We start from the raw sequence: 12384 nt of genomic DNA on the forward strand, positions 1-12384 counted from the left end.
AGTGTAAGTTAGACTGATCTCTGGGAAGAATAATCAAGGAAAAAGAAGAAAAGGAAAGAAGGAATGCGAGAACAAAGGATAAGGTAAAAATGGGAAATACTGTAAACCCCCAGTATAGATGAGATTTGTGATTCTAAAATAAGGATCATCATATGGATAAAATAAAGTATATCATACAATATTATAAATAGCTATAAAGTGATATTTAGAAACTAGATAAAATGGGTACATTTCTAGAAAAATATAAAACATCTTTAATTTTACAAGAAGAAATGTAGAACTCGGTTATATAGATGAGTACTAAATAAGCTACAACCCCAGAGTCTCCTCTGTAAGCCCCCAAGTTCGGACCCAGGTATTATTTAGGTGAGTTCTTCCACATGTAAAGAAATGGTTAAAGTTTCTCTTATAAAATTGTCCTGAAAAATAGGAAAAATGCCTATGCTGTGAGCTTATTTGAAGACTAGTGTAATTTCAATTCTCTAACCAGATAAGGATAACACAGAAAATACAGATACAGTTTCTTTCCATGTATAATGTAATTCTAAATAAAATGATGTCAAATCTTATGTAAAGTATATTAAAATAACACCTCATGGTAAAGTAGGTTTTATTTCAGAAATTCAAGGATGGTTTAACATCAGAAAATCCATTAATATAATTCTCCACATAAATAGTTTATTACTACCTCAGTTCATACAGAAAAAGTAGTTGATAAAATTCAACACTTAATTATGATAAAAACTTTTAGCAAACTATGATTATAGAAAAACTCTTTTCATTTCAATCAGTTTAACCTTCATGTGTTCCTCTAATTGTGGCTAAAATCAACCAATTCCGTGAACATCCTGATCACCAGTATTTTGACCTGTGCATCTGAAAGGCTGGCTATTTCTTGGTCACTTAGAATTATAGGCTGTGGGGCTTTGAGCTGTTCTTTTTTTTTCTTTTTTAAAAAATGTATTTAATTATTTTTCAAGTACAGTATTCTGTCTATTACTCCCATCCCATCCCATCCCACCTGTGCTTCCCCCTCCCTCCCATTTCCACCCTTCTCAGTTGTTGTCCATGTATCCTTTATATATGTTCCTCTAAATCCCTCCCCTGTTTCCCTTGAAATTCCCTCCCTTCTGGTCACTCTCAGCCTGTTCTCTATTTCAGTGTCTTTGCTTATATTTTGTTTGCTTGTTTGTTTTGTTGCAATAGGGGAGTGAGAGGAGGAGAAGGAGGGAGAAGGTACAGAGAATAAGTAGCATAGACGGTAGGTAGAAAATAGACAGGGGGAGGGCAGGAATACTATGGGAAATACAGAATCTAAAGAACTTGTGACACATGGACATGAATGAAAGGGGGGCAGTGGTGGGGGAGGGGTGTGCAGGGTGGAGGGGAGTGAACGGGGACAACTGTAATGGCATAATCAATAACATATTTAATAAAAAAAGAAAAACTTGTTTTAATTTAGTAAAGGTTATATAGAGTAACCATATAATTTATCTTCCAGATTTTTCTGTTTTGTCTAGGACTAATTCTTTGCCAGATAAATGTCAAGTAAAAAATAAATAGGATTCTCCTGGGTAAATTGGCATGTATGGTCATGCTAATGATACACATACAACCTGAAAGGAAGGAAGGAAGGAATGGAGGGAGGGAAAGAGGGAGTGGGGGAGGGAGAAAGGAGGGGAAAGAACGAAGAATGGAAGGAAAAGAGAAAGAAAGAAAGGGAAGAAAGGAACTAAAAAGAACAAAACCTGCAGTAAACATTATACTTAATGGATAAACTTTAGATACAATCTCTTTTTGATTGAGGACAAGAGTAGAAGCACTTTAGGTTTACAGATAATTCAGTAGGGAGAGAAAATTAAGTATTATATAGATCCTGAGGAAAACTATATGTCTGTCATTACATATTTGTAATTGATATGATGATATACCAGAAAAAAAAACAGGATCCATAGACAGACTATTAGAACACATAAGAGATATTAGATAGTTATAAGTCTACCCCATAAAAATTCAGCAGTAGTTCTTTACACAGTAGTCCACTGGAAAATAAAAACTTGATACCATTCACAACAACAGCAAATCCCATAGAATATCTAGAAATATCTTAAGTATATATAAGACCTCTGTAGGGTAAACTTTAGAAGTCAAACTAAGGGTATAGAAGATGAACAAATTATAGAAAGATATTTCATGCTTCTGAGTTGAGTGATGCTATAAAGAGATCAAGTAACCTATATATTTGGGAGCAATCACTTTTAAAATTCCAGCTGGATTTTTTAAAGGAATTCTGTATTCAAATCAGGGAATAACAGTCTACACGTGCATAAATTAATCTTAAAATTAGAAAGAAGGAGACACCTCATCAAATATAAATAATACAAAGCTGTAGAGGGAACGTGTACACTAATGAATGTAACAGTGCAGAGACAGACCCCTCTCTATTTGGCAACCTAATATTTCATAAAGATCATACCACATATCACTTAGAATTGTGTAGAAGATCATGTTGGGAAGACTGGCTGTCTATAATCAGAAAAATAAATGTGTGTTCCTACCACCAAATGTAAAGATGGGTGGTAGATGAAGTAAAGACACAAATGTTAAAGTAGAACTACGAAATTAAACAAAAATTGTGAGAATATTTTCACGATCAATGGCATGGAACAAAAAACTTCAAGTGCAAAAACCATAATGCCAAATAATTGGTAGATTTGATTGTAACAAAATTAAGAACTTCTCTTAAAAGACAGACATAAAAATAAAGTTAAGAGACAGATAAGAGGCCCTGGCCGGTGTGGCTCAGTTGCACCCTATACCAGCTGAGCTCAGATGGAACGTTGTCCCCTACATCAGAAGGCTGGGGGTTCAATTCCAATTAGAGCACACCCCTAGGATGTGGGTTCGGTTCTTTAGGGGGCACATATGGGAGGCAGCCAATTGATGTCTCTATCTTATATGGATGTTTTTCTCTGTCCTCCCTCCTTCTCTCTCAAAAAACAGTAAAATTTAAGAAGAAGACAGATGAGAGAATGAGCTGATATTTATAAACATTTTTAAATTTCTGCAAACCCACATGAACAATAAACAAGTGCCAATAGAAAAGTGGTTACAAAAAAATAAAAGATTCAAAGGAGGAAACCCAAAATATTTTAAAATGACATGAAGTTGTGCTCCATCTCACTGGAAATCAGAAAAACAATGAGATGTCACTTTATTACCTTTTCTGCAACAATTAGAAAGCCAGGTTATGGAAATTCTTTTTATTTTATTTTTGCCTGAGGACATGCTGACTTATCTTAGAGAGAGGGAGAGGCATCAATGCAAGAGAGAAACATTGGCTGGTTGCCTGTCATAGGCAAGTGAGAAACATTGATTAGTTGCCTCTTGTACTCAGTCCAACTGGGGCTGAACCCTCAACCTAAGTATGTACTCTGACTGGGAATTGAACCTGTGACCTTCTGGCTTATGAGACAATGCTTCAGCCAACTGAGCCACACTGGCTAGGGCAGGATATAGAAATTCACATGCACTGCTTGAGAGAGTGCACCTAGCCACTAAGTTTATGCCTATTGAAAAATGCTACAATTCCAGAAACTTATTGGAACCTATTCTAAAGAAATTGTTTATGAATGTAATAATGAGATATGCATGAAAATATCCATTGCAGGGCTACTTTTAGAGAGGTAGGAAATTGGAAGCAATTTAAGTATTGCAGGTAGAGAGGATTTTTTAAATGGTGATTGCATACTATGAGTAATATTTATCACTTAGAAGCAATAAATTACACGTTGCAGCATGGATAGGTCATAAAAGTACAATAAGGAATGTCAGCACATGATTTATAATATACAACCATTTACAGAAATGAAAATTCATGGACACAAAATTACAAATACGTGTTTTATAAGAACACATACAAATGAAAATATAGAGTAACTCATTAGAATGGTTGCATAAGAGGTAATTGGGAATGGAAATGGAGATAAAAAGACATATTTTTTAAAAGCAGCAAGCAATAGGCTTTACAGAGGCAAATAATGGTAATGTATCATCAAGAGAGAAGTATGAATAATTCAGTCTTCCACTTCTGAAATTAAAATAAGCAAACATTTAGACTTTCATGTGAAGGTACCTTCTGTCATTGAAAAGGAAAGGGCTGCAAGATGGTGGCGTAGGTAAGCAAGACTCACCTCCTCTCACAATCACATGAAAATTACAGCTAAGATATAGAACGACCGTCACCCACAACTCGCAGAAATCAAGTTCAATCGAAATATGACAACTATGGAATTTAAGAAACCATATCCATCCAGAGTGGTAGGAGGGGCAGATCATCCATGCATGATGTCACATGTATAGTATATCACATCCATGTATGGTGGATAAAAATTTGGGAGGGATATTTTGAGACTGAGAACTCTCAGCCTCTCTCCAGATCCTCCAGCCCAGGGTTCTGGTATGAGGAAGATAAGTCTCCATAACTTCTGGCTGCTAAAATCCATGGGGATTGACTCAGTGGAAGAAGCTCCTGGAGTCCCAAAAGTTCCCCTGAAAGAACCCACATGTGAACTTACACAGATACACTCCCTCAGGGCTCAAGCACCACTGGGGTAGCAGCTTGAAAGGCACTAGTGACAAAGGCAGGGACTGAAGTGTTTGGCATCAAGGCAGGAGCTGGGGGACAGCTTTCTCCTGGACAGAAAGGCAGACAGAGGCCATTGTCAGTTTTCTGAGCCCTTTCCCAATGGAGCCACAGAACCTGCAGATGGGTACCATATCTGAGACTCCATCAACCTGGCTAATACTGTCTTCCCAACCCTGGAGATCCCTTGAGACTCTCTCCCATCCAACCTACAGGGCCATCCAAACTGTTAACTGTGACTTTTCCGTATGAATGGTTGGAAAAGTCACAGTTAACAGTTGGCTCATGTTTCACAACTTCCTAAATAATATCAAACTGGCAACAACTAAGTGGTTCCAGGCCAAGTACTAACAGCAGCCAGCTTAGATTCACAGCTTGGCTTCTGCTGGGAATCTCCAAGCCCATCACAAGTAGCAGCCATCTCAGGTTGCTTTATAGCTCGTGCAGGTTGGCCACAGACAGAAAACAGGTGGGGGATGACCTTGGCCTGCCCCACCCAGGAAATCCTAGAGCCTGCACACCCACTGGACAGCTACAGACCACCTGGGTGCACCCTGCCTTTGCACAGCTGATCCTCCGTGGAGGGTAGAGTTTTGTGATCAGTGGTCACAGCCTGTCCTTTCAGCCGACTGGCCCAGGTAAAACCCTCCATTTACGTGCCAATAGCAATCAAGCCTCAACTACAAGAGGAAGGTGTACTCAGCCCACACAAAGGGCGTACCTTGAGTACCCAGCTTGAGTGATAAGGGAGGTTGTGCCACTGGACCCTGCAGGACACGTGGTAAATTAGGCCATGCTACCAAGAGAGGGGGTCATAATAGCTCTACCTAATACATATAAACAAACACAGGGAGGCTGCCACAATGAAGAAACAAAGAAACATGGCCCAAATGAGAGAACATATCAAAACTCCAGAAAAAGAGCACTAAACAGAATGGAGATAAGCAATCTACCAGATGTAGAGTTCAAAACACTAGTTATAAAGATGTTCAAGGAACTTAGTTAGGATCTCAACAGCATAAGCCAAGGACACACTAATTGAATTAAAGAATAATGTACAAGGAAACAACAGTAGAATAGATGAAGCCAAGAATCAAATCAATGATTTGAAACATAAGGAAGAAAAAAACAATCATAACCACGAGAAAAAAAATCCAAAAAAGAGTAATGTAAGCAGTGTGTGGGAAAACTTCAAGAATTCCCACATTTGCATCATAGGTGTGCCAGAAGGAGAAGAGAGAGCAAGAAATTTGAACTTTATTTGAAAAAGTAATGAAAGAAAACTTCCCCAATTTGGCGAAGGAAATAGCCACATAAATCCAGGAAGCACAGAGAGTCCTACACATTGTGGATGCAAAGAGGCCCACTTTGCATCCACACATCATAATTAAAATGCCAAAGTTTAAAGAGAATGGGAGAATATTAAAGACAGCAAGAGAAAAGCAGTTAGTTACTTACAGGGGAGTTCCCATAAGACTGTCAGCTGATTTCTCATAAGAAACTTTGCAGGCTAAAAGGGATTAGCAAGAAATATTCAAAGTGATGAAAAATGGACCTACAGTCAAGATTTCTCTACTCAGCTAACTATCATTTAGAATTGAAGGGCAGATAAAGAGCTTCCCAGACAAAAAACTAAAGTTCATCGTCACCAAACCGTTATTATATGAAATGTTTAAAGGACTTATTGAAGAGAAAATCAAGACTATGAACAAAATATGGCAATAAATACATATCTAGCAACAATTGAATCTATAAAAGCAAGTAAACAAGAACAGCAGAGACAGAATCATGGATATGAAGAGCATTTTGATGGTTGCCAGATGGGAGAGGGGTGTGGGGGAATGGGTGAAGAGGTAAGAGGATTCAGAAGTACAAATAGGTAGCTATAGAATAGCCCTGAGGATGTGAAGTACCGTGTAGGAAGTGAGTAGCTAAAGAACTTGTATGCGTGACTCATGGACATAAATAATGGTCTGGGCTTGGTGCATATTTCACTTAGCATAATGTTCTCCAGGTCCATCCATACTATTGCAAAGGGTAAAATTTTCTCCTTTATCATAGCTGAGGAGAATACCCTTGTGTAAATGTCCTATAGTTGTATTATTCCCTCATGTACTGATGGCCACTTGGGCTGCTTCCATATCTTGGTGATTGTAAATAATGGTGCAGTGAACATAGGGGTACTTATGTCCTTTGAATTAGTGTTCTGGGTTTCTTTGGATTTATTCCCAAAAGTGGGATTGCTGTGTCAAAAGGCAGATCCATTTTTAATTTTTTGTGGTATCTCCACACTGCTTTCCACAGGGGCTGCACTGGTCTGCCTTCCCACCAACAGGGCAAAAGGGTTCCCCTTACTCCACATCCTTGCCGGCACTTGTTGTTTGTTGATTTATTGATGATAGCCATCCTGACAGGTGTGAGATGATATCTTTTTGTGGTTTTAATTTGAGTTTCTTTGATAATTAGTGACACTAGGCATCTTTCATATGTCTGTTGGCCATCTGTATGTGCGTTTTTGGAGAAGTGTCTATTCAAGTCCTTTGCCCATTGTCTAATTGGGTTGTTTGTTTTTTTCCCAATTACTTTAAAGACTGTAAGTATTTTTCCCTATTATTTTGATTGTTATTTCTGCCAAATTGCCATATCTAATTTCATAAGGTTGGAGTGAGGAATAAACTGAATATAGTAAACCTGCTTTGCTTTGTAATATAGAGGCATTATGCAAATATTATGTTAGTCTCTATGCAACGTTGGAGGAATTGCAAGTTGTGTACAGCAACCAGAAACACTGTTTCTATTGATTTAATTACAGACATTTTTTAAATCACTCTCTGGTCTATAGATTTGAGGATAAATATATGTCTCTGCTATGGAATTAAGAACATAGATTTGTGACAGTAAATTTCTTTGCCAATTCAAGATCTTTTTCACTTCTGGCTTTAAGATTCTTCTCCAAAGAGAAGCTTCCATAAACCTGTTTTTCAAAATTCCTTATTTTTGCAATCTTGCTTTTGAATGCCGGGTCCTGTAAATCCACAGGATCATAATTTCTGCCTTGATTTCAGATCAAGTAAACACGTCTACTCTAACAAAATTACATTTGTTTGTATTTACAGATTGTCTTGGCTCTTTCCGAGCTGGATTATTCACTGCTGCACGTCAGTCAAGTAACGCTTACACTGACCTAAGGAGCTGTGTTAATGGTAACCATCACTACAATCAATTTAAAAACAAAACCAAACAAAAACCTGGGTGTAAAGCTCACCTGTGAAAATATAATGTTTAAAAATTAACAAATGAGCCCTTGAAGGTTATGCACTAAAAGGAGTTATTCTCAAAATGCATTTTTAAAAAATGTTTTTTGTATATAAATGCTGCTGTTTTAGACAAAATGAATTTCCACCTGATGTTTAAATTGAACAGTGTGCCTTGTTTACTGAGCTTTAAACCACTGACATTAGAATTTTATTCCCAACAGCGGTATTTTGGCTTTTGTTACATAATCATGTAGTATGACCAAGTGTTGTAGTTGAAGAACAGATCAAAATGGAGCCATGTTTATTCTTCTGACTTTTGGTATCAAGATGATAAATGTAGAAAATATTATGGTACCAACTTAGTCTTCTCCCTGGCTAGGGTACCTTATCTGTCTCTAATCCACCAATTTCCTAACTGAGAGCCAGAGAGAAAAAGGTGAAATTGCAAGATATAAACTGAAATGTTCACTGTGAATATTTTACGTGCAGTATTGTCCATATCTAGGTATTTATCTGTATTTTTCTAATTTAAAGTTAGTTTTACTTACATTAAGTAAAACTGTTTAAACACATATATTTAATTCACACTTAACCTTTTTTCAATTTACCAAAAGACAGGGAAATAATTTGATAACAATTCCCTGATTAGCTTTTCTATCATTTTAACTAATACCTACTTTATTACTACTTTTCCAAAAAACTGTGAACTTATAAGAACATTTTTTTGAAAAATACATTAATTAAGTTTTAGCTAGGTTAAGAAAATTTTTATCTTTGCAAGTACAAATTTTTTTAGCTAACTTAAGCAGAGGGGACTGTATTGGCAGAATGGAAGCTCTTAATGCCCAGAGCTGACCAGGAGGGCTTGAGAAGCAGGTGCAGAAACGTGTAGGAACCAAAGGACCATTGCAGTGTCTGGTGAGGAGAGAGAAACCACAAATGAGTAAAGAAACAAATGGGCATATCATTTAAGATAGCCATAAAGTGCTCTAGTGTTTTATGATGATTATGCCCCACCCCTAAAAATCACAGTACTCTGCTACCTATTGTTTAATGTCCGAAAACCATTGTTTCATATATTTTGACCAGAATTCTGTGTAGTTAAGGCAGGGAGATAAATCTGGCCCCTGCTACTCCATTTTAGCCTATGTGGGAAGTCCACATTTTTTTCCTATTGATATGGGGAGTACTCTTGTTCTGCATATCTCATGGAATTGGTTTGAGGGTCAAATAAGGTAATATATATGCAAAATATCTAAATTTCAGTTATAAAATAGGGTACATATTTACAAATATAAAAGTAATTTTCCTTTGAAAATAATAAACATTTGTCTCTTGGATTCACTACTCTATTCACTATTCATATACTCTAAGTAGTATATGAAGGAAGGAGTTACAATTTTTTTGGTTTATTATAGATTTTATATACAAGATTTCTATTAAAGAGCATATAATTTGATCTCACCATGGCATATGGCAAAACTAAATAGATATCTGTTTCCTTTAGCCATTCCAGACCAGTGTGAGCCTCTGCCATGCAATGAAGACGGGTATTTGAGCTGCAAAGATGGCAGAGCCGCATTCACTTGCATTTGTAAACCAGGTTGGCAAGGACAGAGGTGTCAATTTGGTATGTGTAATAGTAAACCCATCCAGCTTGTCTGCACTGACCTCCTGAAAAGTTTTCTGAAGGCTTTATCACTTTAAAAGTAATTTATTTTCCCCTTTTCAGATATAAATGAATGCAGAAATCCCTTGACTACAAATGGAGATTGTAGTCAGATTTGTAATAATACACCTGGAAGTTACCACTGTTCCTGTAAAACTGGTTTTGTTCTACTTTCCAATAAAAAGGACTGCAAAGGTAAGAACAAGAGGGTAGAATAGGAAGATATTTACCATGTGAGAGTAAAATTCAGTTAAAGAAATTTCCACAGGAAATTCTTGTAAAACTCTCTGGTTATAAGCTGTTATAATAAATACACGTTATTATCCACTTGAAGCCTTGTGATATTATGGGACTTCCTTGTGGTTAGAAACTAGAAGTGAGTTTTCCTTCTCCCCTTCCTTCTTCCCCCCCTCCCTGTCTTCTTTTTCTTCTCCTTCTTCCCCATTTGTTCCTTTTCTTCCTCCTCCTCCTCATCCTCATCCTGTTCTTCTTGCTACAAGGTTAAAAAAATAGTAATTTAAAATGTAAAATTTTCTTGTTCAACTCCATTCCTATCTACTTTGGTAAATCCACCCAACTAAATAGTCAAGGAGTGGTCTGTCCCTCACTACACTGTAGTGTTCAGTATAGTGTAATTTAGCCTAATATTTATTTAAAGCACATTTAAATGACTAAAGTGAACTATATTAACTAATAATTTCTTCTAAACACAAACCTAATTTGTGACCATGTATCTTTCTTGGTTGCCTTTTGAAAGTCTATTTCAGGTTAGAAATTTAGAACACCAGTGTTGTTAGAACACCGGTTATAGAAAAGCACCAGAATGCAGGATACCATATGTATGCCATAGACAAGTAATGCCCACTCATATGTCTACACTTAAAAGCTGAATTAGTCTGTCCTGAAGAGCTTATGACTTATATTTTTAATTAAAAGGTACTTCATCCTTATATACTGAATTTATACACGTGTATGTAAATTGTTACAAAAAGTACCCACAAATAAGCATGTCCCCGATGACTAGAACCTATGGTCTTCATTTGCATAGTTTTTTATTCATAATAGCTAAGGAATACAGTACAGAACTATTAGAAGAATATGTATACAGCTGTTACCGTAAGGCCTTTGTCAACATGTGACTATGCTTGGATCAGGTTGCCAGTAAATGTCTAAAAATTGAAGAGTAAAACTTTTCATTGGTCATTTGATGTCAGTGTAGAGTTGTAAAATCAAAGTGCTATAACCTGAACTCATACGACTTAAACAATTCCTTGCAGTATTTCTCAGACCAAATAATTTAGGCATGTGTTTTTATTTTCTTTTAAAAATACTAAATATTTTATTTTGACATAACTATAGATTAATATGCTGTTGTAAGAAATAGTAAAAAGAGATCCCATATACCTTTTACCCAGTTTTTTCCAGTGGTAACATTTTACAAAACTATAGTACATGATCACCTCCAGGGTACTGACAGTAATATAGTGAAAATACAGACAAATTCCCTTACCACAAAGGATTGATTCTACTATTTTTGTGCATGTCACTCTAAATAGGGTAGTTTCTGAAATTTTGGTTATTGCTCTGTTGAAAAATTGAATTCTCAACTTTTTAGATTACAAAATACATTTTTCAATATAATTTGACCTTCTTCAGAGAGTACAAATGAGAAAAGTTCACTTATAATTAGAAATCCATTGAATTATTTCTGTCATTTGTTTTTATTTTTTCACAGGTGTTTAGTAACTAATTGTAATCAGTATTTTGTCTCCTTCTCTACTATATAATATAGTAAATGCATCTGAAATTTCAGGAGTATGAATTTAGCACTAAAATTTGTATTGGATTAATTGCAGATTCATAAATACTTTAAGACCTTATTCAATCTCATTTAATTTTAATTTTTAATTTTTATTCTATTACAGTTTTCCCAATTTTTCCCCCTTTGCTCTCCTCTGCCCAGTCCAACCTCCCAACCACTACCCCCCGGTCACCAATCTGATTTTAAGTTTGAATCATTCTTGAATATTTCAGGCAACATAATGGTGTGCAGATTTAGCCATTGTCCATTTCCAAGGGAATAAAACATAAGACTGCTAAGCTGGCTCATTTTTATTTTTCATATTTGTGATAATACAAGGAATATACTTTTAAGACCATAATTCAGTAATGTAGATTTAGGAATACATATTAGGAATATGGTGAATCTTTTGTCCTATTTATTTTCTTACTGTAACCTAGTAGATAAGACAATAACTAAAGTCCTGTTTTTCTTTTTCATAAGTACACAGGAACATTGCAAACATCAGTCAGATTGTTTGCATTTGCATAAAGATATACTCAGTGAACTAAAATATGGTGATAGATTTAATATTTTGTTATTCCCAGGCCACCCTGTTGTCTTATTTCATATTAAACCAGGTCCAGGAAACACAGATCAAGGGTTCTTCACTAGCATGTTCTGATATGAGAAAAATGTTCTTTAACATATTGGTTTCATTTACAGATGTGGATGAATGCTCTGTGAAGCCTGACATTTGTGGTACAGCTGTGTGCAAGAACATCCCAGGAGACTTTGAATGTGAATGTGCTGAAGGTTACAGATACAATCCCACATCAAAGTCTTGTGAAGGTAGACTTGTGGTGCTGTCATTGTTGATGGTGGAGAGAGTGGGTTTGAACCCTGGTTTGATGTTAGAAGTGTTGGCTCTGTTTGACATCAACAATCAGATTTTCTAAGATGGTAAAATCCATCTTATAGTGTGGTCAGTTGAGTAATCATTGGCTTCCGTCCAGAGTAAAAGTATATGTAA

The 12384-nt window shown here is 36.1% G+C and overlaps 1 protein-coding gene across 1 annotated transcript in view; it reads left to right on the forward strand.

Annotated features, from left to right (window-relative positions):
• PROS1 (protein S) overlaps positions 1 to 12384 on the forward strand; it is a 77625-nt gene that overhangs the window by 34489 nt on the left and 30752 nt on the right. Inside the window, exons 4-7 of the mRNA XM_037059002.1 lie at positions 7762 to 7848; positions 9410 to 9532; positions 9635 to 9766; positions 12078 to 12203. Of these exons, the coding sequence (XP_036914897.1) occupies positions 7762 to 7848; positions 9410 to 9532; positions 9635 to 9766; positions 12078 to 12203 (468 nt within the window). The remainder of the gene's footprint in view (positions 1 to 7761; positions 7849 to 9409; positions 9533 to 9634; positions 9767 to 12077; positions 12204 to 12384) is intronic.

Source organism: Sturnira hondurensis, unplaced genomic scaffold (genome assembly GCF_014824575.4).
Source record: "Sturnira hondurensis isolate 20B ecotype Veracruz unplaced genomic scaffold, ASM1482457v3 Scaffold0010428, whole genome shotgun sequence".
Lineage (NCBI taxonomy): Eukaryota > Metazoa > Chordata > Mammalia > Chiroptera > Phyllostomidae > Sturnira > Sturnira hondurensis.